Source organism: Tupaia chinensis, unplaced genomic scaffold, assembly GCF_000334495.1.
Source record: "Tupaia chinensis unplaced genomic scaffold, TupChi_1.0 Scaffold000549_1, whole genome shotgun sequence".
Taxonomy (NCBI): Eukaryota; Metazoa; Chordata; class Mammalia; order Scandentia; family Tupaiidae; genus Tupaia; species Tupaia belangeri.
Window position 1 is genome coordinate 1270181 of NW_006160061.1, and position 27724 is coordinate 1297904.

At 38.6% G+C, this 27724-nt stretch overlaps 2 protein-coding genes across 4 annotated transcripts in view; one reads left to right on the plus strand and one right to left on the minus strand.

Annotated features, from left to right (window-relative positions):
- Positions 1 to 1126, minus strand: part of ARL6IP6 (ARF like GTPase 6 interacting protein 6) — a 37450-nt gene extending 36324 nt beyond the window's left edge. For 2 of the 3 annotated variants that reach the window (XM_027775348.1, XM_014591278.1), the window contains exon 1: positions 109 to 1126. In XM_027775348.1, coding sequence (XP_027631149.1) covers positions 109 to 502 — 394 coding nt within the window. In that variant the 5' untranslated portion in view covers positions 503 to 1126. The remainder of the gene's footprint in view (positions 1 to 108) is intronic. The other variant, XM_006157619.3, reaches the window with a different exon arrangement.
- Positions 1127 to 1287: 161 nt separating this feature from the next.
- Positions 1288 to 27724, plus strand: part of PRPF40A (pre-mRNA processing factor 40A) — a 52410-nt gene continuing 25973 nt past the window's right edge. Inside the window, 5 exon segments of the mRNA XM_027775347.1 lie at positions 1288 to 1892; positions 3023 to 3154; positions 22614 to 22694; positions 24347 to 24377; positions 26659 to 26675. Of these exon segments, the coding sequence (XP_027631148.1) occupies positions 1491 to 1892; positions 3023 to 3154; positions 22614 to 22694; positions 24347 to 24377; positions 26659 to 26675 (663 nt within the window). The 5' untranslated portion in view covers positions 1288 to 1490.

Below are 27724 nucleotides of genomic sequence, written 5' to 3' on the forward strand. Positions count from 1 at the left end.
GCTGTCACCTAGTAGGCATTGGTATGAGGAGAAAGGAGGGTTAACGGAGGCAAAAGACAAGTCCTGGCTCATCGTTCTTCCGGACTTTCAAGGCCTGGACCTCAATACCTTTAACAATCAGATAGGCGATGGCGAGGAGGAAGGCGAGGAGGACGGCGAACAGCAGCGAACAGAGAATTGAGAGGACCTGGACCGGCCACCGCCGAGACTGGGCTCGGTTGCCCACAGCCGCCGGGAAGATGCCATTGCGCTTCAGGACCGGCGACCCGTCTCCGTCTGGCGGGAGCAGCAAGCCCCTCCTAGGCTCGGAAGACGCCCCGGCCGAGAACTCCGCTCGCAAATTGCGGGCTATCTGGTCGCACCCCTCCTCCTCGTCCACTTCGCCTTCACCCCAACTGTCTCCCTGAGTGAAGGCGGAATACACCGGCCGAGCAAAAGGAACTGGAGTGCCTAAGCCGCTCCGCCTCGGAGCCGAGGGCCTCCCGCTCTCCACAAACGACATGGCGGGAAAGACTGAGACCGCGACGGTCTAGCCTCTCCCACCCACTCCGCCGCGCGCCAGCAACAGCCAATGAGCAGCTGGGCGCCGCCGCGGCCTCCACCACCCGGTCCTCGCACGCAGGGGTGCGGACTGAGTGGCGCCGAGGCAAAAGGGAACTCTGAGGCCCGATGACAGGCTAGACCCCCTGGAACCAGGGCCCAACCCCAGGACCGTACACGGGACGGGGACAGGAAAACGCATAGGGTCAGAAGTCAGGCCAAAGGCAGCCCATTCTCCTCTCCCTGCGGCAATTCGTCCCGGCCAGACCTGGGCCACCGCCGCGTCACCGACGGACGGGCCAGCGCGCGCCCAGCCGTCCCCCAAGCTGCAGCTTCTCGGCTCTGGGTCCTAGCGCCCTCCTAAGACACTGCGACGCACATTCCCGAGCCCATCTGCTTTTCCCCTCCTTCCCTTCCAAGTTCGCACTCTTTCTCAGCTTCTCCCATTAACTGCAGCCTACTGCTAGGCCCTCTCGCCGTGCCTTAACTGCCCAGCTTCGCCTGCCTCTCGCGTCGTCCCCCCCGCCCCGCCACTCCCCTCCACGGTGCTCCACACGCCTTCTAACCCCTCCGCCCGGCGTGCAGTAGCTACCGGGTGCTTGCGGAGCTCGAACCCTTTCGTCAGGACCGCTCGTTATTGCCTTCCCCGCCCTCTCCTCAGACTCGCCGCCCGCGCGCGCGTATCCGGCCCCAGCCACTGCTAACGCTAGAAGCTTACCCCACCCCCACTCCCTCACCCTACCCTTGGCGGCCTCAGGTTTGTGGGACGGCCGTAACCCGGGCGGGGAGGGTGAAGGTGGCACTCCCATTGCCCCACCCCAAACGGGGTGAGGTGGTCTAAACTCGGGAAGTGGGGACACGATTGTCTTCCCTTCCCCTGAGGAAGTTGATGGAGTTTTCCCTGCGGAGGACTCGACGCAGAAACTTCCTCCGTCCCCCTTCCCCCCTCCATGCAGGCGACGCCAAGTGAGTCTGAGGCTGGGGGCGAATCGCCGCAGAGTTGCGTTTCGGCGGCGCACTCTGATTGGACAGCGGGGAAGCCTGTCAGCCTTCTGGCCCCGCTGGTCCCGCCCCACAGCGCAGGACAGCCTTTAACCTTTGGCCCCAGCGGGCGCCAGCCACTCAGATCGCTCCTTGTTGGTATGTGTAGCGGCAGTGGCCGCCGGCGGAGCAGTCTGAGCCCGACGATGAGGCCGGGGACTGGAGCCGAGCGCGGAGGCCTCATGGTGAGTGAAATGGAGAGCCATCCTCCCTCGCGGGGTCCCGGGGACGGGGAGCGGAGATTGTCCGGCTCAAGTCTCTGCTCCAGCTCTTGGGTCTCTGCTGACGGCTTCCTGAGGAGACGGCCCTCGGTAAGGGATCGGTGGGGCAGGGGGAAAGCGGCACAATGAAAAACGGAATCAGAGACAGGAAGCTTTCTCCGAAAGGAGAAGATAAGAGTGGACGGAGGAAGAGCTCGCGATGGTGGGATATGTGACGAGGGAGAGAAATGGAGGGCCGGGATGCACAAAGAGAGCGATGTGGGACCCTGGAAGTTCCCTGTGGGCTTGGCCTAGACAGATTCGCGATGAAGGTGCTGGGCCCTGGGCGGGGTGAGCGTCCTGGAGCTGTAGGCCCGATTTTTGTAGAGAAGGGGAAAGCGGAGGCTTGGGTCTGTAAGACTTTAAGAGAGACTGCTAAAATCTCTTTTCGCTAGTAGTGGTGGTATTCTGCGGGAGGGACAGTTGAGCACATTGACAGGAGATAACTACCTATTTTTTAAACTTAGAACAATGGAAACAAGGTAAAGAAAGTAGTGTTTTAAAAGCACCTCAGAATGAAAAAAAAAAAGGCAACCTCAAAACGGATGAATTACTAGTTTGCATTTAGTGTTGGTGAGTGACAGAATCTCAGTCTTAGAAAAGGTTTTGGTAGAAGGAATTTATCTCTCTTAAAGGCTATGTTCGGAAATAGTATAATAGGAGTGACGTGTCCCCAGGTAGCTGTTTTGTAGTTAGACTGACCAGACCTTTTAGTGTTTGACAAGACCTTATCCAAGTTAATTTGTTAAATTCGGTTTAAATTTTAAAATCAGACGTGTTACAGAGTAACAACAGCTGGCTACCTTTTGTATTTGTGTGAAATTAAGGATAAAGTTGTTTGTTTTTTTCTGTGATAGTTTTTAAAGTAATAGCATTCGGTATGTATCCTCTAAGCTTTGCAAAACAATCAGTAGCTGAATAACTTTTATATTTTAAAAGAATTCTGTGACCCAGCTGTGGAGAAATGACTTCAGTATTTTTTTCCATTTTCTTATGGAATTTGCAAGGTGATTATAAATATTTGGGGAAGTGCCTTTTGCTTGAAAAGGGTAAAAAAGTAACTCAAGAATTTCATTACACATTGGTCTAATACTATGCTTCTGCTGCTAAGCTGATTTGATGGGTTAAGATTTTTAAGAAGCATTTATGTTACTCATCTTTAAATTGTCACTGTTTTTCAGATGGGGCACCCTGGCATGCATTATGCTCCAATGGGAATGCACCCTATGGGTCAGAGAGCGAATATGCCTCCAGTACCTCATGGGATGATGCCACAAATGATGCCCCCTATGGGAGGGCCACCAATGGGACAAGTAAGAATGTTTTTATTTATTTGTATTTATTTGTTTATTTTTGTCTGAGGTATTACTGTGTCAAGATGTTGAAATCTAGGTCAGTACTTATAGATGTTTAAGGGATAGTTTACCTTCAAATATTAGTTTTCATTTAATATGAGCCAAGTGTTGAATCAAGACTGTAACTGAATTTTGAATGTAATGAAAAAGGCTTCTGTATAAAAAGTAACTTGTTTTGGTGGGCCATGTAAATGAATAGAATCTGAAAGTTGCAATTTAGGCCTTTGGTTTAGAATATATTCCTGAAATACCTTCATCTCTGTGTGTGTGTGTGCGCGCACACGCTCATGTGTGCGGGCAGGTAGAGCGGGAATGGGATGGGAAGTTTCTGCTCTGTAATTCTGATACTTCATGGGACATTGCCAAATAGGTCGTTTATTTTCCACTTACACTGTTTAGCTTTTTAAAAATATGCTTATTGCTTCTGGACTCCTCCTTGCGGGTTGTCCCTTCCATCTCTAGCATTGATTGTAAATGGACATTTTGTGGGAGTGAGTTGGAACAAAACGATCTAATGCTAACTCAGTAACATCTGTAGAACTGAGTTTTTAGAGAAGTGTCTGAGAAAGGTAACAGGTTTAGTTACCATGAATAATTTTGTGCCCTATATTAGGTTCTGTAATACACAGATGTTTAGGTGGCTGGGTTATTTCCATTTGAGTATCTGATAGATCATCAAAAATTTAGGCTTGTAAAATATTTTGGAAAGCTGATTACATACACATGATCTCTTGTAAATTAGTACTGTTTACTCCGATAATGATTTAAACCTTGATGGTTAAAGTTATTAGTGAAAATGTGGTAGAAAAAGGAGCTTGCTGTATGTCTTTTTTTTTTCTTAATCTTAAGAGTAGAAGGGCTTAATATCAAATAGTTATCTTCATTTATTTTGAATATAGCCCTTAATTTCATATAAAAATCTTTATTCAGAAGCACCAGACTGAAAAGATTCTGCCTGTAAGAGTTCTTTAAAGAAGTGTCTTAAACTCCCTAGGTGATGGAGAAGCAACTCTGATTCCTCTTCTGTTTCTTTCCATCTCTAAGCAGCAAGGAGCTCTTCTTTTCTTGGTAGAGCTGCTCTGACTAGATAATGAGCTTTAAAAATTATTTATTCTTTAAATGCTCTGGTTCTTATTTAAAATTAGTTTCTTTCCACAGAAAGATAAAATAAAACAATTTGCTACTGCCAGATGCTTCTCTCTTTTCTGGGGCCTTCTGTTTCCATTGGGCCAAACAAGGTAAGTTTTGCAAGGGATTGATCTGCTTACCCTTGCTGTAATGGTGCTATTGCACTACCAAAACCAAGATGCAAGCTACTCATTTCTATTAAAATTCAGGTTTTATTTTTTAAAAGTACTGTTGTCATGGGTTTCTTTATGGCCCTTTCTTTTAGTTATGTCAGTTATCTTCATAGTAGGTCTATTTGCTACTTGAGTTCCATCCATTCAAATACTCTAAATTTTGCCTTGTGATTTTCTTCTACTTTTTTTTGTAAGTCAGTGAATTTCATGTGCCTTTAAGTATACTTGATTATTTAAATGTTTAGAATTCTTTCCTCCTCTGTTGACTCCTGTTAGGATAATAAGTGAATGTTTCAGGAGTCCAGCTCTGAAGGTCCCAAGAAAATCTCCATTGTTTTTCTCAAAAACAAATCTTTCCCCCTTTTTCTCTTAGTATCTATCTAATTAGCGATACACATACAGGGCCCAAATCTTGATATATAGCAAATTCTTATTTTAGCTTTATAACAGAGTGGGAGAGCATGGATAGTTTGAGTCCTCTAATAATTCAGAAGTCTCGTTAAAAGTTCTAAACATTTCCTTAAACATTCTGTCCACCCACTCTAAAAAGTAAAAATTAGCAGTTGGTGATCAGAAGATGATTGAAAAAGAAGCAGAATGCCTATAACATTATTAGCAGTGATTGTTAGTAGGGTTCTGCCATCCAGTTTTTAGAAGTTAATGAACCAATTCTTGAGCTTTGCAGACTAAACGTTATAGAACCTTCATACATTAACTAATTTCCATTAAGATCTCATGCTGTAATCAGCTGAAGACTAAAATTTATAGCTGTCTTACTTGCTGAATGATTGTGGTCTTTGAGATGTTAATTAAATATGGAAAGAAATTGTAAAAGTTGTTTGTAACATAATATGCAGACTGGACGGAATAACAATATGAGAATGTAGAGTATGTCGTACTATTTTAAGTACAAGAGGTTAGTTAGCTTAAAGACAGACGTAGTGTCTTCACAATTTCTTTTTATTCATGAGATAACCCAGAATTCCAATTTTACAATTTAAGGCTGAATCTATTAGAAATAGTAATTATTTGGAAATTGTCAAATGAAGTTTATAATAATACTTTCAGGTTCATCTCAGTTATCTATCCTATAGGTTAAATTTGCTTTTTTCTTTTTGTATATTACTATGGGAAAGCCATGCTAATATTTATATAAAATCATATCATCTTATAGCCAGAAGGCACCTTACAACTTGTATAAACTTTAAATTATATGTAATTTAATGATTTTTGGAGTGATTACTGGTTTAAAAAAATACATATTAACTAGGAAAGATAAGAAATATTTCCAGTAATGCATTCCATTAAGATAAAAGTAGGTGTAAAGCTGTCTTTTTCCTTCATACCTATGGTAAATCATGTTTTGTGTTTAAAATGTTTTCACATCTTGGGCCAGCCCTGTAGTATAATGGTTAGGTGCTATACAGAGAAAGCAGAATCCCACATAGCCAATCAGGGTTTTAATCCCAGCCCTGTCAGCTTCATGCTTGTGCCCAGAATCCTGATAGAGTAGGGAATTAGAAAAAAGTATTTCAGTTGTAACCAGATGCTATCACGCTATCCCGTCAACAGGCTGTTTTATCTACCTCTGCCCCGTGCATTTCCTTCTAACATGCATACAGCCCTGGCCTAAAAAAAAATCAAAATATATATATTCTTAAATTTCATTTTATTCCTTGGATGTTCTTTCTACGCAAAGGTCATGCAAGTCCCGTCATCTTCATCAGAGATGGTTTTGTCTTTACCCAAGAGATCCCCACCTGCCGTCTCATCTTTAGCATTTTTTTTTTAACCTTAATTTGCCTCTTGTAATGAGAAGATGAAGAAACTTAAGGTCTTGTTCCACTGTAAAAGTCTATAATTCAGATAATTTGATAAGAGTAGATACTAGATTTTATTGGTTCATGTAGAAAGAAATGAATAAAACATGCTTTCAGTAATGCCTCCTTAATCATAATTATTTGGTACTTTTTTGGTGCTTTCTTTGGTCATTAAACTGATAAATGAATCATTGCTTTTTACAAATGAGTTTAGTTTACTTGTTCTTATAATGCACAAGACAGACTCTAACAGATCTTTATTTCTGTTCCTGGTGCTATCCTGAGCCTATTATCATGCTTCCATACCTAGGGAACTCAACATTTTTTGAGCTGGTTTTCTTATGTTAGGTTTGTCCCTCCCCTATATTTCTAGTATCTCTTGCCCAAGAATTTACAGTGTTTTTCTCTGCCTACAACATACTGTATAAATTCTACAGTTTAACTTTCAAGGATCTCCCATAGTACATGACAAAACAAGATTTTTTTTTTCAAAAATTATTTGTTTGGGGCTGGCAGGTGGCGTGGTGGTTAAGGACGCTGGACTCCCACATAGCCGACAACGGTTCGAGTCCCAGACCTGGCGACTTGCTTTCTCACTCTCGCACTCTCTCTCTCTTGCTCACTCTGCCTCTCCCTGGTCAAATTAAAAGAAATAAAGTTGAATAAAATAATTCTTTAAACAAATTATTTCTTTAATTTTATTTATTATCACTATTACTTTCTGAATTTGCTGTGGGGCTCACATGCCCACCAGAAACAGACAGAGAGAGAGGCGGGGTGGTGGCAGGGAGTAGTGAAAGGGCAAGCTGCCAGGTCTGGGACTCTGACTGTAGTCAGTTATGTGGGTGTCTAGCACCCTAACCACCACGCCCTACCCAAGCAATATTTAAAGCAGCATGTCTTCACATTCCCTAATTTGCACCTAGGCTGGTCTTTTTATGGTAACTTAAGTGATCATATTAGTTCCTGACTTCAAGTTGGTGCTGTTCTTCTTGCCCTTCTGCCCCTCAGCTCTCCATCATCATGAACTTCCCTTTGCTTATCTAAGTTCTTCTATTTCAAATTTCGCCTTCTCCAGAATATTCTCAGAAATACCTTGGCTGTCATATACCTGCCCTTCAAATATTAAATCCAATATAATATGGCCCATAATTGAGTATTTTACTTCTTTTGGCACTTTTTTTTGATGGGAGGTTTTTCTTGCTTTGTTTTTTCAACTGTTAATAATAATTGTAAGCTTTTAGAGGCCAGGGGCTGTGTTTAGTACTTTTTAAGAATCCCATAGGTGCTGAACGTGGTTCTTGGCATGTCATGGGTGCTCAGTAAAGTACTTGTTGAATGAATGAAATGAATGCAGAGTTGGTCTTTCTTCCAGTTAAAACTAGAAAATCAGTCACTATTGTAAGGGACTGTTTCTAGGGGGTACTTGTAGCTTGTTTGTTACCATTTATTCTTATATTTAGTGTTTGTTCTTTACTGTTGTTTTTTTGTTTGACAAAAACATGGAAGATATGTAAAATGAAATAGTTTTTGTCTAGTAAAAAAACTAAAATACTTTCATTTAAGTTATAGGGTAATGTGTTTGTGTGACATCATATATCATCTCTAAGTTTCCCACAGATTTTTCTATATAGCAGAAGAAAATTATGATAATAGACCTTCAGAAAAAACTACTGCATTGGTTTCTTAGATTTATCTGACTAATTTAGCGTTTTTATTTGTTGATGTTATTTCTGAGTTATCTCTAGTTTGGGTATCTACACAATTACCGTTGAATTGGCCATTGGCGAGTAACAAAAAGACATTAATTTTTTTAAATGTCATTTACTCACCCTTTTTGAGTCCATGTAGTTTTTATGTATTTCCACAGAGCCTTCAAAAAGTTAACAGAAAAAATGCATTTATAGAAAAAAACTTAATTTCTAACATTTTTGTTTGGACCCAATCAACCCATACTTTAATTTTATTTTTTCATGAACTTTAAAAAAAATCCTCTTGTACATACTCAGATAAATACTTTTTGAAATGTACATTAACCCAGACCTAATCTGCAACTTTTAGACTTGGGTATGTAGTTAGATTTTGACAGATACGTTTATTTTCATTATCTTCAGGTAGCACTTCATTTAAACATAAATTGTGGGGAGTATTTAGAGATCTGAGTAGATCACATCATCTTGGAAAAATAAATTATAGCCTCTTCTTTCTTCCTTTTGAGATTCACAGGCATGATATTTTATAAGATGCTGGTACATCTTTGAAAATATTTTTTGGTTTCTGTTTTTTGGTTTGTGGAAGGTTTTTTTGTTTTTGTTTTTGTTTTTGTTTTTTGCATGTGCACTCACCAGAGCGGGAAAGTGACAAATCACCCAGTCACCCCTGTGGGGGATGGCCATGCCACAATCCCTTTTCCTTCCTGGGGTTTTGGGCATGTACACACACACACAGATACACATCTGGCCTGATTTTCAGGCCACCAGGTCTGGGATTCAGACTGCAGTAAACCGTGTGAGAGTTGAGCACCTTTACCAGCGTGGTACCTGTTGGACCCTGGATTTTTTTTTTTTTTTTTTTGAGAGGTTTTTGCTATAGGCTGTGTGCGCTTGCCAGAAAGACAGAGACAGACCGAGAGACAGAAAGTGAGAAATCACCCCCTGGAGGAATGGCCATGCCGCAATCCCTTCTCCATTCTCCCCTCGAGATCTTGGGCACGCACACACAAGTCCGGTGTGAGTTTAAGCCGCTGGTCAAACTGGGACTCATTGCGGTCAACTACATGGAAGTCCAGCGACACAGCCATTATGCCAACTGCTGGTCCCTTGGAAAAGTATTTTTAAGCTTAAGACTTTTACTCAATATTTTGCAGTCTTATTTGACCACCCCACCCCTCATCTCCAATCTCCCTGTCCCACCTGGTATCTGTTTTACTTTGCCTGGCACTCTGCATGGAATTAGTATTTTGTGACAAATGTTAAATTAGGACCATTTATCCATTTAGTTTGCTCTTTAGGCAAAAAGGGCAATATCAAAACAAGTTAGTATTAACACATATAAGTGAATATCTTGTATAGTGAATATATACATTAAACTGTGAGATCAAGTAGGAAAGAGGATAAATTTAAACAGGTTAACCTTTTTTTTAAGAATGTTAAAATTTTATTTATCATTATTATTTTTAATTTGACCAGAGAAAAAAAAGACAGAGTGAGAAAAAGGGAAAGTGAGAAAGCAAGCCTCCAGTTCCAGAACTCTGAACTGCAGTGGGCCATGTGGGAATTCAGTGTATCAATCACAAGGCGACCTACTGGCCCCACCTGTTGACTTTTAATTGAGCTTGTTAGAAATGTTGATAGCTTAGAGCCAGCCTTTCATATGATGGTTAAGGCAGCTGGACGCCCCCCCATGGCTGACCACCCTGTCTCAGTCCAGATAGGGTAGTTTGAGAAACATGCCAGGCACATGCATAGGCATGGTAAAATGCAAAGATGGAGGAGAAGGGATTGCAGCATGACCATTCCCCATTGAGGGTTGCTTTCTCACTTCCTCTTTCTCTTGCCAGCGCACTTGCCCTCTGACAGATTTTCTTAAAAAAAGAAGAAAAAGAAGTATTAGTTCAGTAGGTGGTGTGAAGATTAAGGTGCTGGATCTCACATGGCGAGCTTACTGATTTGAATCCTAGACTTGGCAGCTTGAGAGTCATGCTGGGTGCATGTGCGTTTGTGTGGCCAAAATCTCAAGAGGAGAATGGAGGATAAGGATTCACAGCATGGCCATCACCCTTCATGGGGGTGGGGATTTCTCATTCTTTTTCTCTGGCAAATGTATGTAGGATGTAGCAAAAACAAAAGAAATACTGACAGCTCGACTTCTAGTCATCACAAAATAGTATTATTGGTAGATAGTGAAGATTTGATACATATGCATTGCCCATAGTTCTGTACTAGTAATTTTTTTCCTTTGTTTTTAGTCTAAGGATATAAATCTAAATTGTGAAAGTATGTAAGGAAGAGGTAGACTACTTTCTTAAGTAGAGGTTGTCATTAGTCTTTTTTCTTTTTCTATACATTCATATTTCTTTTAGTCTTAAATATCTCTTGGGTGTGGTAATAATGTAAATATGAATGGTGTGTATTGTGCTCTCAAGGAATTTACAGTAATTTCTGAAATTCCTGTCTGAGATGTGTGTTTTTGTCTTCCAACTGATTGACTGTCAAGATATTTCTGGATATTTGGAAATCTAGACATGAAACTTCTGTTTGCTTTCTTTCTCTAACCAAATAATCATATAATCTTTCATTTATTTTAAACAAAAGTTAATTGTACTTAGCAGTTATTAAAGATGTGGTATTTTGCATTGGTGGGTGTGAAATGAAATATGTTTCTTTTGCATCTTTCGTGTTTAGTGAAAATTTTGAAATAGAAATCTGACTGCTGCTGTTAATGTCTCTTAAAGGACTATAAATATGCATGTAAGTGAGGACCATCTTAGGCTGAAATATGGTTTACTTTATCTTGGACTTTTTTTCCAACCCCTTAGGGAGGGAGGAAGAAAGGGGCATTCCCAAAAAAGTCCTAACACTGATCCAACCCCAGCTTCAGCCAGCCCCCAATCTGGGGCACACAAGCCCTGGGTATTCAGGAAGGCCTCTGGAAGTGAATTCAGACCGTTGCATGTGGATCACTCTCACAAAGTGTTGCATTTTACTACCATCCCATATCCAGTCCCTACCTTAGACTTTAAAAAAAAAAAAAAATTCATATTTATCTTAGATTTAGGGTTTTTTAAAAAATATATATAAAATTCTCTTTACAACTGGAATCATACTCATTAAGTCCCATTCTTCTGTTTGTTTGGACTATGACATTTATTTATTTATTACATTTAAAAACTTTTTTGAGAGATTTTTTGCTATAGCGAGCGGGTGTGCTTGCTGGAGAAACAGAGAGACAAAGTGAGAAATCACCCCCCAGAGGGATGACCATGCCACAGTCCCTTCTCCATTTTCCTCTTGGGATTTTAGGCATGCGCACACATACCCAACATGAGTTTTAAGCCACCGGGTCTGGGACTTGGACCACAGTTGACTGGGAGTCCAGCAATATTACCATTGCGCCATTTGCTGGTCCATTAATTTTTAAACTGTTTTAACTTGACAGAGGGCACATACACTCTCTGTAGCAAGCCAGAGAATGATAGGGTGTGATCCTCACCCCCTTGGGGCCAGCAGGTGGCACGGTGGTTAGGGATGCTGGACTCCCACATGGCAAACTGTGTTTTTTTTTTTTTTTTTTTGAGAGGTTTTTGCTATAGGCTGTGTGCGCTTGCCAGAAAGACAGAGACAGACCGAGAGACAGAAAGTGAGAAATCACCCCCTGGAGGAATGGCCATGCCGCAATCCCTTCTCCATTCTCCCCTCGAGATCTTGGGCACGCACACACAAGTCCGGTGTGAGTTTAAGCCGCTGGTCAAACTGGGACTCATTGCGGTCAACTACATGGAAGTCCAGCGACACAGCCATTATGCCAACTGCTGGTCCCTTGGAAAAGTATTTTTAAGCTTAAGACTTTTACTCAATATTTTGCAGTCTTATTTGACCACCCCACCCCTCATCTCCAATCTCCCTGTCCCACCTGGTATCTGTTTTACTTTGCCTGGCACTCTGCATGGAATTAGTATTTTGTGACAAATGTTAAATTAGGACCATTTATCCATTTAGTTTGCTCTTTAGGCAAAAAGGGCAATATCAAAACAAGTTAGTATTAACACATATAAGTGAATATCTTGTATAGTGAATATATACATTAAACTGTGAGATCAAGTAGGAAAGAGGATAAATTTAAACAGGTTAACCTTTTTTTTAAGAATGTTAAAATTTTATTTATCATTATTATTTTTAATTTGACCAGAGAAAAAAAAGACAGAGTGAGAAAAAGGGAAAGTGAGAAAGCAAGCCTCCAGTTCCAGAACTCTGAACTGCAGTGGGCCATGTGGGAATTCAGTGTATCAATCACAAGGCGACCTACTGGCCCCACCTGTTGACTTTTAATTGAGCTTGTTAGAAATGTTGATAGCTTAGAGCCAGCCTTTCATATGATGGTTAAGGCAGCTGGACGCCCCCCCATGGCTGACCACCCTGTCTCAGTCCAGATAGGGTAGTTTGAGAAACATGCCAGGCACATGCATAGGCATGGTAAAATGCAAAGATGGAGGAGAAGGGATTGCAGCATGACCATTCCCCATTGAGGGTTGCTTTCTCACTTCCTCTTTCTCTTGCCAGCGCACTTGCCCTCTGACAGATTTTCTTAAAAAAAGAAGAAAAAGAAGTATTAGTTCAGTAGGTGGTGTGAAGATTAAGGTGCTGGATCTCACATGGCGAGCTTACTGATTTGAATCCTAGACTTGGCAGCTTGAGAGTCATGCTGGGTGCATGTGCGTTTGTGTGGCCAAAATCTCAAGAGGAGAATGGAGGATAAGGATTCACAGCATGGCCATCACCCTTCATGGGGGTGGGGATTTCTCATTCTTTTTCTCTGGCAAATGTATGTAGGATGTAGCAAAAACAAAAGAAATACTGACAGCTCGACTTCTAGTCATCACAAAATAGTATTATTGGTAGATAGTGAAGATTTGATACATATGCATTGCCCATAGTTCTGTACTAGTAATTTTTTTCCTTTGTTTTTAGTCTAAGGATATAAATCTAAATTGTGAAAGTATGTAAGGAAGAGGTAGACTACTTTCTTAAGTAGAGGTTGTCATTAGTCTTTTTTCTTTTTCTATACATTCATATTTCTTTTAGTCTTAAATATCTCTTGGGTGTGGTAATAATGTAAATATGAATGGTGTGTATTGTGCTCTCAAGGAATTTACAGTAATTTCTGAAATTCCTGTCTGAGATGTGTGTTTTTGTCTTCCAACTGATTGACTGTCAAGATATTTCTGGATATTTGGAAATCTAGACATGAAACTTCTGTTTGCTTTCTTTCTCTAACCAAATAATCATATAATCTTTCATTTATTTTAAACAAAAGTTAATTGTACTTAGCAGTTATTAAAGATGTGGTATTTTGCATTGGTGGGTGTGAAATGAAATATGTTTCTTTTGCATCTTTCGTGTTTAGTGAAAATTTTGAAATAGAAATCTGACTGCTGCTGTTAATGTCTCTTAAAGGACTATAAATATGCATGTAAGTGAGGACCATCTTAGGCTGAAATATGGTTTACTTTATCTTGGACTTTTTTTCCAACCCCTTAGGGAGGGAGGAAGAAAGGGGCATTCCCAAAAAAGTCCTAACACTGATCCAACCCCAGCTTCAGCCAGCCCCCAATCTGGGGCACACAAGCCCTGGGTATTCAGGAAGGCCTCTGGAAGTGAATTCAGACCGTTGCATGTGGATCACTCTCACAAAGTGTTGCATTTTACTACCATCCCATATCCAGTCCCTACCTTAGACTTTAAAAAAAAAAAAAAATTCATATTTATCTTAGATTTAGGGTTTTTTAAAAAATATATATAAAATTCTCTTTACAACTGGAATCATACTCATTAAGTCCCATTCTTCTGTTTGTTTGGACTATGACATTTATTTATTTATTACATTTAAAAACTTTTTTGAGAGATTTTTTGCTATAGCGAGCGGGTGTGCTTGCTGGAGAAACAGAGAGACAAAGTGAGAAATCACCCCCCAGAGGGATGACCATGCCACAGTCCCTTCTCCATTTTCCTCTTGGGATTTTAGGCATGCGCACACATACCCAACATGAGTTTTAAGCCACCGGGTCTGGGACTTGGACCACAGTTGACTGGGAGTCCAGCAATATTACCATTGCGCCATTTGCTGGTCCATTAATTTTTAAACTGTTTTAACTTGACAGAGGGCACATACACTCTCTGTAGCAAGCCAGAGAATGATAGGGTGTGATCCTCACCCCCTTGGGGCCAGCAGGTGGCACGGTGGTTAGGGATGCTGGACTCCCACATGGCAAACTGTGGTTTGACTCCTGGACCTGGCAGCTTGCTTTCTCACTCTTTCTCTCTGTCTCTTACTCTGTCTCTCTCTGGTCAAGTCAAAATAAATAAACAAATAGATAAATAAAAAGTTAAAAAAAAATTTTTTTTTTTTTTTTTTAAAGTAAAGTATCTCCCTCCTGGGGACTGGTCACACCATAATTCCTTCTCCATCTCCCCCTCTCAGGAATTTTGTCATTCACGGACTGGTTGGTGTGTTTCACAAGCCACTGAGGCTAGGTTTCTTAACTGCTAAGTCAACTGTGGGGAATCTAGCTGCCATAATCACCATGCCATGGGCCAGCCTGACTATGACTTACTAAATCATCTTTTCATTATTGAATAAGCATTAACTTGTTTTTTGCAAATGTGGGTTTGTATAGTCTCAGGCCATATGGCATCAAGGAAGTTACTACTTCTTTAAAAGTTGACAATACAGTAATTTACTACATTGTTATGTATTGTTAGTCATGAATTTGTAATAGCGAAGGACCCTTTCTTATGACAAAGTATAAAGATTTAGCTACTGAATATATCTCCAAGGACTTGGGGTAGTGGATAATAATAGTCTTGTCTTTATTTGTCTCCAGTAGAAGACTTAGATGACTTTTTGAGAGTTTCGTTGCTTTTTAGTTTTTGCTATGGGGTGCGTGTGCTCATGGGACAGAGAGGGAGAAAGTGAGAATGCAACCTCTCCCCCATACCCTGTGGGGATGGCCACGTAACAGTCTCTTCTCCATTCTCTTCTTGGGAATTTGGACACATAAGCTCACATACTCAGCATATATTTCAAGCAGCTGGGTCTGGTACTCAAACCTTGAAGCTGACCATATGGGATCGAGCTGCCTTATCCACCACACAACTGGCTGACCCAACTTTTTAGGGTTTCAGTGTCTTTAATTCTATAAAACTTAATTGAGACACCACAATTTATGTGCATACCCTAGAGAACTTGATCTCTCTGACTGATAAGTGGGTTGAATAGATAGATGTCCAGTTTATAGATGGGAAAGGAAGGCTTAGAGAGTTATATACAGTGCTGAGCTAGCACTGAATGTGATGCTTAATCTTGTATTGACTTTTTATTACAAATATTGATTCCTATAGAACATAATGGTTTTGCAGTATTAGCTAGATGCCTTTAAATAACTGAAGTGCCTGAGAGATGAATAAGGAATAGGTGATGGAAGGATCAACATAAGATATATTTTTATTATTGAAAGAGACCACTGATAAGAAAATAGGTATCCTGTTGTATGTTGAGCACTGTTCTAAGGGCTTTACATGTGTTACTGTATTTTATCCCTATAATAATCTTGTGAAATGGATTCTAAATTTCCCATTAATGAGGAAATAGAAGCCTAGAGAAATCAAATAGATTAACCCAAGATCGTATAGCTGGGAAGTAGTAGAGCTAGGGTATGAATTTGATAGTCTGGCTTCCGAGTGAACTTAGTAGCTGGGCTAGGCTCTTTCTCCATATAGCATTTAAGATTGGAGTGAGCAGATGGTGTAATGTCATGATGGTTATGTCACTAGACTCTCATGTAGTCGACTCTGGTTTGAGTCCTGGAATCGGCAGCTTAAAACTCAATGCCAGGTGCATGTGCGCATGTGCCCAAAATCCCAAAAGGAGAAGGGATTGTGGTATGTCCACCCCCTGAGGGCTGATTTCTCGCTTTCAGTCTCTGTATCTCACTCTCTCTCTCTGGAGAGGGCACACGTGCCCTATAGCAAAAAATTTCTCTAAAAAAAGTCAATATATGGTTATATAATTAATTGAACTAATGACCATAGAATCCGAAGGGTAGGTGAGAGCATCACAAATTCTAAATTGTCTAGTTTGAGAGAAGCAAGTAAATTTTTTGAGTACAAGTCGTCTTAGTTCTATTTAATGTGATAATTTGTGCAAGTATTGTTTACCTTTTATCTAAATGTTTCATATCAAAAAATGCCACTCTTGAATTTATATTACTTTGATGAAAAGGAAGTAAAGTTAAATGATTTTTACAGAATATAATTATTAGGGTGATCTCTGTGATATGTTAAGGTGTCCTTGTTCATGGACTGTGAAAGAATTCATAAACTCAGAAAAGGTTAGAAGAGAATTTACTCACTTTGTGGTGGCAGAAATGGGCCAAATGGACCCCAAAGGGTGGGGGCAAGGAGCTTTTATTGAGACTTAAGGAAAGAAAAGCTATTGTTGCGTAATTAGGTAGATCCAGCTGTTGGTCCTTGAATTCTCGCTGGATGTCATATCTGTCTGCTGTGGTCTGTCCTGTAATCTGTCTTTAGTTTTGATGTCAACTGTTGATGGCTATTACCATCTTTATGTCTGGAGAGAAGAATTTAGAAATGCATGATCAGCCATCTCTGATTATGTCAAGAAAGGACCAACTAACTTGGGGGGAAAAGGGGAGGAGGAGAAACAAAGGCTGAAGCACTTGGGAGTTTTATTATAGCTGGGTCTTTCCAATTAAAATATCTGACACTAGAGAGACACTGAGTAAAACCCATTTTGATGCCTAAGGCACTTGGGGAATATTTAACCCTTTCAGTAGCCATTTCACTTGGCTTATTATGTGTATGCTTTTTAAACATAGATATTTCTATTCATTTCCAGTTGAAAGACTACTTAGTTTCATTTCAAAATTCAGTTTTTACATTTATTCAAAGGAAGGTTTTTTGGTATTTATTTGTGTATTTATTCAAAATCTAATTTGGTGGAATATGAGATAGTTGCTTCTTTTTTATTTTTATTTTATTTATTTTATATTTAGGTGTTTGCCATAGGGGGTGAGTGTTCGCCAGAGAAGGAAAGAGAAATCACCCCCTTGGGTAATGGCCACACCACAATCCCTTGCCCTTTATGCTACGCTCAAGATTTTGTGCACGTATGCACATGCACCCAGAATGATTCTCAAGCTGCCAGTCCAGGACTCAAACCACAGAGTTTGCTATGTGGGATCCAGCTACCTTAACCTCCACACCACCTGCTGGCCCTAAATGATTTTTTAATAAAGCTATCTAAAAGATAGGTCAGGTTGTTTGCTTTCTTTCTAGCAGGAAACACTTTAAGAAATAACTTTGAAGAAGGGAGTTTGTAATGTACTCATATGAAAATCCTCAGTTTTGTTTCATTTCATAGTAAAACTGGATTGATTTATTTTACATTTTTATCATTTACTTGCTACACCATGTATTGCTTTTGTCATGCCATTTCATTTAAAAAATATGCATAGTAATGAAATATGCTTGTTTATATCAAACATTAGAAACTTTCTAGAATGCTAAGAGTGACCAAACATTCAATATGACTGTCACACAAAATGTGTGACACTCCTAGTTGTTTTGGCTTATTTAAAAAAAAAATCATCTTCGCCATGGTGATTCTTCTGAGGCTATCTTGATCATTGATTATAAATTTTGTCATGAAAAAGAATAGTGGACCAACATGTGATTTGGTAATTAAAGTGCTGGACACTCAGACATTGCTGACCATGGTTTGAGTCTTGTACCTAGTAGCTTGCTCTCTCTCTCTGTGTGTGTGTGTGTGTGTGTGTGTGTGTGTGTGTTTGGTAAAGTTAAAATAAATGGACAAATAAATAAAATTAAATGAAATAATTCGTTTTTTTTTTTTTTTTTTTTTTTTAAAGATAGGAAATAAGGGCCAGCAGGTGGCATGGTGATTAAGCGCTAGTTTCCCACATGGCTGACCACAGTGAGAGTCCCAGACTTGGCAGTTTGAAAATCACGCTAGGGGTGTGTGTGTGTGTGTGTGTGTGTGTGTGTGTGTGCGCGCGCGCGCGCGCCCAAAATCCCAAGAGAAGAATGGAGGAGAAGGGATTGCAGTGTGGCCATCTCCTCTGGGGGGTAATTTCTCATTTTGCTTCTCATTATATCTCTCTATCGCTCTCCTGTAAGTGTACTCGCCCTATGGCAAAGAAAAAAAAAGAAAAAGATAGGAAATACAAATATACATTGAGGTTGTTTATATAGGCTACATTAAAAAATATTGAGGATTTACATATAAAATATATCAAATATAATATATCAGTTATTTTTGTTTTTTAAGATGTTCTACATGTCTATAAAATTTAAATATTTTGGGCTAGCTGGTGGTGTGGTTAAGGCAGTCAGATCCTACAGGGCCAAGTTCTTAGTTGAAGTCCCAGACTGGACATCTTGAAAACATACATGTGCATGTATGCCTTAAATCCCCAGAGGTAGTGGAAGAGAAGTGATTTGGACATGGTTAATCCTCCCTTGGGTGATTTATTAACTTATTTCTCTTTTTCTCTCTTTTTCTCTCTCAGTGGTGCAGTTGCCAGTAGCAAAGAAACTTTTTTAAAAATTTTTTAAAAAAAGAAGGAAAAAATACTCAGGTGTTTTGTATTTTAGGAAATAAAGTTTATTCGTATATCCTCCTTCCTCCCCATTACCTTTCTTTAATCCTAATAACTATAAATTATAAATATTCTTAATTGTAGCATTCTATAATTTTGCCTGTGCATCTTAAATAGAAATTTATAAAGCAGTACATGGTTTTAATTTTAAAGAATGTTTCTCATTAAACTAAAATGAACTACCCCTTTTTGGTCTTAAGAATGATGAAGCTTGGGCTGGCCCCATAGCACAATGCACAGGGAATCAGAACGCACATGGGCAACCACAGTTTGACTACTGACCCAGGAGCCTGAACAAACCTGGAGTGTGCATGTATGTGTGCCACAAATCCTGACTTGATGGAAAAATGGGGGATAAATTGTTGCATTGCGACAGTGCCCCATGGGAGGTGCTTTCTCTTTTTCTCTAATACGGGCATCCTACCTCTGGCAGTTACTTTTTCAAGGAACGGATGTGGCTCCTGGAATCTGTGTGGCATTATAGTAACAGGAAAGCTAAGAATTTTTCCTTTTAATTTATTTTGAGCCAAATACTCCATTTTTATTGAACATAAGATGTCATCAGTTAGACACTCTTACTATATTTAAAAATTATTTTTAAGGTTTTTGCAACAGGGCTCATGCATTTGATGGAGAGAGTCAGAGACAGACAACGAGAGGGAAAGTGAGAAATCACCCTCCCACGGGAGATGGCCACGCCACAGTCCCCTCTCTTCCATTCTCTTCTTCCTGAGATTTTGGACATGCACACACACACACACCTTTTGTGATTTTTCAAGCCACTGGGCCTGGGACTTGTACCACTGTTGGCCATGTCCAAATACAGTACCTCGACCACTTTAGCACCTGCTGATCTGAGACACTTATTTTAGAGTGAAGCAGGCACAAGCAGATGGTGTAATGGTTACATTGCTGGGCTGCCACAGTCAAGTCTTAGGCCCAGCGACTTAAAACTCATGCCAGGCTTGTATGTGTGCATGTGTGTTCCAGAATCCCGAGAGAATGGAGGAGAAAGGATTGCAACGAGGCCATCCCCCTTAGAAAGTGATTTTTCACTTTCTGTCTCTGTTTCTCCAGCGAGTGCATACACCCTATAGCAAAAGTCTCTCTTTAAAAAATGAAAATGAGCCAGGGAAGAACCTAAACTGGGTAGTTTAAAAGACTGTACAGATAAAGCTTGGACACAAAAGGGCTCTAAACATCAGGGCAAGCAAGAAATATGCCTGTGATGTAAAACAGCAAAGAAGTTTGAATCTATGTCTGTCTTAATTGGTTATTGGAAAGAGAGAGGGAAAAATCACTTCTCAGAATTTAAACCTCTAGGTTTGCAAAAACTGGCTTTTTCTTAACAGTGTGATATTAAAACCAACAAACAAAAATAAAAACATTGAAAATTTAATCATCTTATGTTGACGGTGCTGCCAAGTGACTGATGTTAAGTCAGCACAAATCCTCTGAAAGAATTATACTTCAAAGAAGGAATTGTAAAATGAGAAATGAGAACTGTAACATCTCATCAAGTAGATTATTCAGACTGTGGGAACTATGCATTCTTATGATGTTCAAGCCTCCAAATTTGTCATATTCTTAGAATATTTAGGAAATAGAATATTTTGAAATAAAGAAGTTTACATATTTTTATTTTGTATTTTGATTTTCTGTTAATAATAGCAGAGTTTTAAGTTGAAATTATTAATGACATGTTTACTTTTAGAATATTGAGTTGTACATAATTTAAGAATCTTGTAGATAAGTTTGTGTAGTTCAACTAGAATTTAGAGATGCTGAGGGAGAACATTAGCTCTTTTATCTGACATTAAATCTCATTCTATAACCATGTATTTTAGTCTAAAGGAAAATTTTAAGATGTTTTGAAGTTTGTGGTATGGGAGGAATGACAAAGAACTTTCTCAAATTCTATATGTTCTCTAGTGATATGAAAATATTATTTTCTGTAAATCTCATTTACCTGGTGTAGTAAATTTCTATATGTAAGGTTTTCTGTGGCTTCATTTCCTAACTGGAATTTGGTCTTTTATACAGTCAGAATATTTCACTTTGAGTTACATTTATTTATGTAGTATACTGCTACTGTTCTATTACATTAATAAGATTTTATTCCACTTTTAAAAATACCTTTAGGTTTTGGGACCAGCAGTTAGTGTAATGGCTATGTCACTGGACTCCCACGTAGTCAACCGCGGTTCGCGTCCCGGACCCGGTGGCTTAAACTCACACAGGGCGCGTGTGCGTGCGTGCCCAAGATCCCAAGAGGAGAATGGAGGAGAAGGGATTGTGTCATGGCCATCCCCCCTGGGTGGTGATTTCTCGCTTTCTGTCTCTCTGTTTCTCTCTTTCTGGTGAGCGTACATGCCCTATAGCAAAAGCTTCTCAAAAAAAAATACCTTTAGGTTTTTATGAGAAATCACTTTTATTTTTCTCTTGTTTTCAACTTTTGATTTATTATCTTAGAATTCTAGGTTTGGATATGTTCTTAGCTTTTGATTTTATAAGTAGGTCTTTGTAAGTAGCAGTCTGGTTCTCTGTTGCCTACTGCATTTTCTGGTTGCTCTCTACCATAACCAGTTACCTAATTCTACACTTTGTGATAGCTCAAAGCATAATCAATTAGGAGTGTGTATGTTTGAGGGGGATAGTGTTTACATGGAGCGGAAGTAAGCCTACTTCTTTCTTATTTCATTGCTATATGTATTTTTCTCTTTTAATATATGTTATTTCTCTAATTCATAGTGTGGATGGTGGAGTCTTATTAGTGCTTCCCTTTTCAAATTCCATACTTTTTATTAAAATATTACTTTTACCATATATTTTAATTAGACCACCATATTCTTCTAGTCAGAATTTCTGTCAAGTTATCGTTAAATGATATTTAAATTATTGGTTGTTTTTAATCCATTAGCTCCCTGCTACTTCATTTTAATAGGTACTTTTAGCCTTGTCTTGAGTCATGAGTTGACTTTCACAAGTAATAAAATTCAGCGTGAATTTTCTTGTCTACTTTTAGTAGGCTGTAATCTATTTGTTCTTATTGACCAATATGCTCATTTTTCCTGTTGTTTCTGTCTCAAAGTATTCCTTTGATTTGAATCCATTGAATAGCCTGTTACCCTGTGGTTATTATGTAATTTTTTTGTCCCCTTCTTCCTTAGAATCTTAAGGTGTTCAGTTTAAAGTTAAAATTGCAATGTAGGATTATACTAATATATAGACAAACATTGGATCTTGTCTTTTGTAAAGTATGTTAATCTTCGTGGTTTTTATTCATGCTTAGAGAAAATTAGTTTATAGATATGGATGTCATTCATTGGTAAAGTATGAGCTTTTAAACTAATATCTTCAAATATTTATGCATGTGCTTTATTAAGTTTTCTGCATGAGAGAGGAGATAGATAACTTGTGATTAAAAATTTTATGTATTCTTTTTTAAGTCACTGGGAATGTAAGCACCTTTGATCTGCTACAGAATTTTGAAAAAGAGTAGATTTCTGTAAAATTTATTTAGTACATACACTGAAAATCAAAGGTGGAAAAATACCTGAAAATTTTTTTCTTAAATATTCTAGCTCCCAAAGAATGGAGGAAAACATGACTGTTGTTTTAAAACTAAAGAAAATTGATATTCTTAAGTTGAGGCTAGAAATAACATAATAGTTAAACTTTTAAAGTTGTTAAAATAATTTGTACACACGTTATGATTTAAGCATTAAAATAAGTCATTGATAAAGTACTTCATTCATTCAACAAGCACTTACTAAGCATAGTACCCATATAATATAGTGTTCAGTGGTTTTAAATTTTAGATTATTCAGTTCTTAAATGCTTTGTTCTTAGATAGTAACCTTTTTTAACTTTCATTTTAGATGCCTGGAATGATGTCTTCAGTAATGCCTGGAATGATGATGTCTCATATGTCTCAGGCTTCCATGCAGCCTGCCTTACCGGTAATCTTGTGAAAATTACTTTTTTCTGTGATTTGATTGATTTATTTATGAAATACTGCATATATATACTTTATAGACAATCATGTCAGCCTTTAAGTTAGCATTATTACTGTAATACAATACAGGAATTACATAGAACTTTTTTTTTTAGTTTTATTTATTTATTTATTTTGAGAGGTTTTTGCTATAGGGCACGTATACTTGTCAGAAAGAGAGAGACAGAGAGACAGAATGTGAGAAATCACCCCCCAGGGGGGATGGCCACACCATAATCCCTTCTTTTCTGTTCTCCTCTCAGGATCTTGGGCACACATGCCCAGCGTGAGTTTAAGCCCCACCGGGTTAGAGACTCGAACTGCGGTCCACTACATGGGAGTCCAGTGAAATAGCCATTATGCTAACTTCTGGTCCCGAACTATTTTTAGTTTGTGTAATCTGAATGCTAAGCATTTCTGTTTTTTCTTACATTAATATTAAAGTGTGAATGTATCCTTAGGTATTAAATTATTTATACATTTAAGAATACCAGAGTACTGAAAAAATAACGTACTAGCCAAAAACATTAGAATAGTTTTAATAACATTTTAATTTTAAAGCACAGATACTTACTTTACTGGGTACCAATTAAAAATTGATAAAATGTGATTTACTGTTAGATTTAGAAATCAGATTAATTTGAAATCCACATTTCATGAGACTTCAACTCTGGTGAATCACTTGGAAAATCCAGAACAGCCTTATTATCCCTGTTGGATTGTGATTCTCAAATTAGTTTAATTTCTTAATTACTTGATGGTCTTGCTACTCGTTTGGGTTGGTAAATTTCAGTGTCTTATCCAAAACCCTTAAGGCCTTTCAAATTTTGCATTCCAAAATTCTTCCTAATATTGAAAGATAATAATATTGCATATACTGTATATTATATAAAGATTTTCTGTGGGGTCTAGAGCAGTACCCTGTAATTTCTTTTGGGGGGAGGAGAGGTATTTTTGCTATAGGGAGCGTGTGCTCGCCAGAAAGAGAGAGACAGAGAGACAGAAAGTGAGAAATCACCCCCGCAGGGAGGATGGTCACACTGCAGTCCCTTCTCCTCCATTTTTCTGATGCACAAACACACGCCCAGTGTGAGTTTAAGCCACTGGGTCTGGGACTCAATCCGCAGTCAACCACTTTAAGTCCAATGACATAGCCATTATGCTGATCTCTAGTACCTTGTAATTTCTAACACTAAAAATTGTATAGCGAAACTTACGGATTATTCTGTGATGGAATAAATGAAAGTCAGAGAATTTCATGTTTAGTCAGAGCATGTTTTGCCACTGGCATGAGTTTTGGCGTCATACACAAAAGCGCTTGGCTTTCAGAATTTTTCAGATGTCATTGTATGTAAATGGATGTGAAACTTTGTACAGCTGGTAACTCTATAACACCTAGATGGAAATGATTCAATTCCCCCAGATTGGTAATACCTTTTATAATTTGTAGCAATCACAGGGAACTGAGACCACTGAAACTTCTAATAAGAATCTTTTGAATCAGTGGCTTGAGAATTATACATAGATGGGAGGGATTGATTGTGCTTTATAAAGAACCTAAGTGAAATATAGTATAAACAGGGCGACTATTACTAATTTTAATTTATCTTTTTGCAGCCAGGAGTAAATAGTATGGATGTAGCAGCAGGTATGTATACCATGTATGGTGGCATTTATTAGACTTTATTTGGAGAATAAGAATCATGTTATAATGAGAAATAAAAGCAGTGTCTCTTGATCTTTATAATCAGCTCCTAGATTTCTTTTTTCTTTTTTCCAGCAGTAAGAAATAGGGGTAACCATTGCACTTATATTCTTGAAAAATTATATAGGTCAGGGGGGATTCTAAACCAAATTTGGTCAGCAAATAGACTTTGGCTCACAGAGTGTTTTTATATTTGTAATTGTTGCTAACATTTAACAGCCTGTAGTGTTTTTGTTTTGTTTTGTCTTGTTTATAAAGTTTATTTTACCTTATACATGAGAGAGACAAGGCACTTCTTACAGTACCCTGAAATTTCTAATACCAACAGGGGTTTTATGCCATAATTGATCCCTGGCCTGTCAGCTGGGCCAGATCACAGGAATGCATGCATCTGGTGTATAGAGGGGAGCCCCAAGGAGGTGAACTCAAGACTTTCCCATGAGGGTTTAGTTACTTTACTACTCTCTGGCCCTCTCTAGTTTGATATAAGGGTTGAATGTATCTTGTAAAGTTATAATGTTAATAACAATGCTTTCCAATAACTATATCAGCTTAGAAGTGCTCAGAGAATACTTGTTGAATGAATGAGCTCTGGCTGAGTCCATATTTCTACTCAGAAAATATTGGAATAGAGTAGCAGCTCCCTACTTGAGGTGTAGAACACATGCTGTCATTGACCTGGTCTACATTTCACAATCATTTATCTTTAATCTGGTTGGTCTTATAGTCATTGGATTTTCCGACTTGTCAAAATTTTTCCCCCATCAATTAAAGTAACTTCATTTTGACTAGTGAGGTTTGTTTTCTTTTTAAAGAGATTTTTTGATATAGGGTGCATGTGCTCACTGAAGAGACAGAGATAGAGATACAGAAAGCAAGAAATCACACACACACACACACACACACACACACACACACACTCACCTGGAGGTGGGGGGATGCTACTCCACATCCCTTCTTCTCCGGCCTCCTCTCCAAATCTTGGGCACATACTCACACATGCCTGGCATGAGTTTTAAGCCAACTAGTCTGGGACTAGAACTGCAGTTAACTATGTGAGAGTCCCACAATGTATACCATTAGGCCGTCTATAGGTCCTGATTAGTGAGGTTTTAACATATACGAATAATGCTTCAATTGTCTCTTCATAGATTTTTATTTACATTAATTCCAGATATTGGAATGTATCCCATGATTATACCAAAACATTTTTTGTTTTAAACATTATTGGTTAAAAATGTTTAAAATACTCTGATTTCCTGCAGGTTTATGTGAAACATAATTGATCTTCTAATATGTTTAACAAATTTTATTAACTAAGGTGATGTTCTAAAATACCTAGTACAATTTTTTTTTATCTTATTTAGATAGCTAGACCTGGGTACTATTACATTATGTAATCCAGGACATTTACATTAAAATAACTTTTTGAAATGCTTTTGCTATATACTATAGATGTGGATAGTAGCTTCATCCATGTGTTAGTAGTATGAATTTTGGTTTCACAGTCTGTTTTCTTTATACATACAGTTTTAAGTTACTAGCTTATAAAGTTAGAGATTAGTCATATGAACTTTGATTAATACATACTTCAAAATCCTTTAATTCTAATGGCTTTTCTGTAATTGTATTGAACACCACCTTATGGAACTTTCTGCAAGGATGGAGTGTTCTGTAATCTGTACTGTTGAGTATGGTAGCCACTAGCTACATGTAATTGAATATTTTAAATGTACCTACTGAGGAACTGAATCATTAAATTTATTAATCTCAGTATAAATTATAAACTAAATAGGGAAGCGTGGTGACTACAGGCTACTCGATCATACAGCAGGAGTCTAGAATCCAGATAGTTGAAGTTGTCAGAAATGGCAAGCATATGATCAGAGGTTAGCATTATTTTACTTTCGTAACAAAGCAGAAAAGTAATTGGGCAAGGAGACACCTATAATAGCAGGAAGAGAAACAAAAGGCAAAAGCGAATATTCTGACTTGGCTCCAAGTGAATTTGGAGATTGAAAGTTCAAATTCTGAAAATGCTTTGCATTATAGATTTTCATTTTGTGGAAATGTACAAGCACATAGGTTTTATGGGACAGTTTCAGGATCTTTAGCGAGAGGACGAAGTGGAAAAAATAGTATGAATAAATATTAAAACTATTACCTGAATACAAGGAGAACATGACTAAATACGATTTAAATATTTTGCCTTTTTCTCTTTTAGGTACAGCATCTGGCGCAGTAAGTACTCTTTAAACCTCAGTAATACATTTATTAAATTCTATTTCTTTGGGGCCAGCAGGTGGCATAGTGGTTAATGTGTTGAACTCCCACAAGGTCAAGTCCTTGACCCTGCAGCTTAAAATTTGAAATATGTAAAAGTAGCTCTTATTCCTGTTATGTTTGACAAATACAGAAAACGTTGAATTGATTGCAATTATGTTAAATTGAGTGGGGGTCTTTTTGTGAGAACCTTATTTAAATGTTTTTAAGATCTTGTATCTTTTGTTTAAAAGTTGAAAGATGGGGCCAGCTGGCAGCGTGGTGGTTAAGGCTCTGGACTCCCACATGGCCAGCCATGATTCAAGTCTTGCTTCCCCCCTTCCTCAAATTGAATAATAATAATAAATAAAACAAGTAATTATTCTTTTAAAAGGTTGAGAGATTACTAACTAGCTGATATTCTTTCATTTTTAGTACCTACTTTTTTTGGGGGGGAGATATTTTGCTACGTGCTCACTGGAGAGACAGAGAGACAGAAAGTGAGAAATCACCGTAGAGAGGGAACAGCCTCACAGGATACCTTCTCTTCCATTCTCTTCAGGATCTTGGGCATGCATGCATACCCGCCCCTTGTGAATTTTAAGTCATTGGAACTGGGACTCGAACTGCCAGTGACTATGGAAATCCAGCAGCACAACCATTATGCCATCGGCTGGTCCCATATGTACATACTTTTATTTTGAAAAAAGATAAATTTCATGTTTCCTGCTTAAATAAGTGCACGGGGCAAAAAAAATGAATATAAGATATAAAGATGAAAAGTTCACCCTGGATTCTTCTAACATTAGGGAACCATGGTTTACCATTAATATTTGTTATCTTTTTTCTATTTTTTTTTTTTTCATTTGTTGTAGGAGGCATGCATTTACCAAAGGGAGATAGAGAAAGAGAAAGTGACAGAGTACCCCATAGGGGGGATGACCATGCCACAATCTTGCCTCTTTCATTCTCTTCTTGGGATTTGGGCAGGCACATACACACACATACATTTTGTGTGTTTTTCAAGC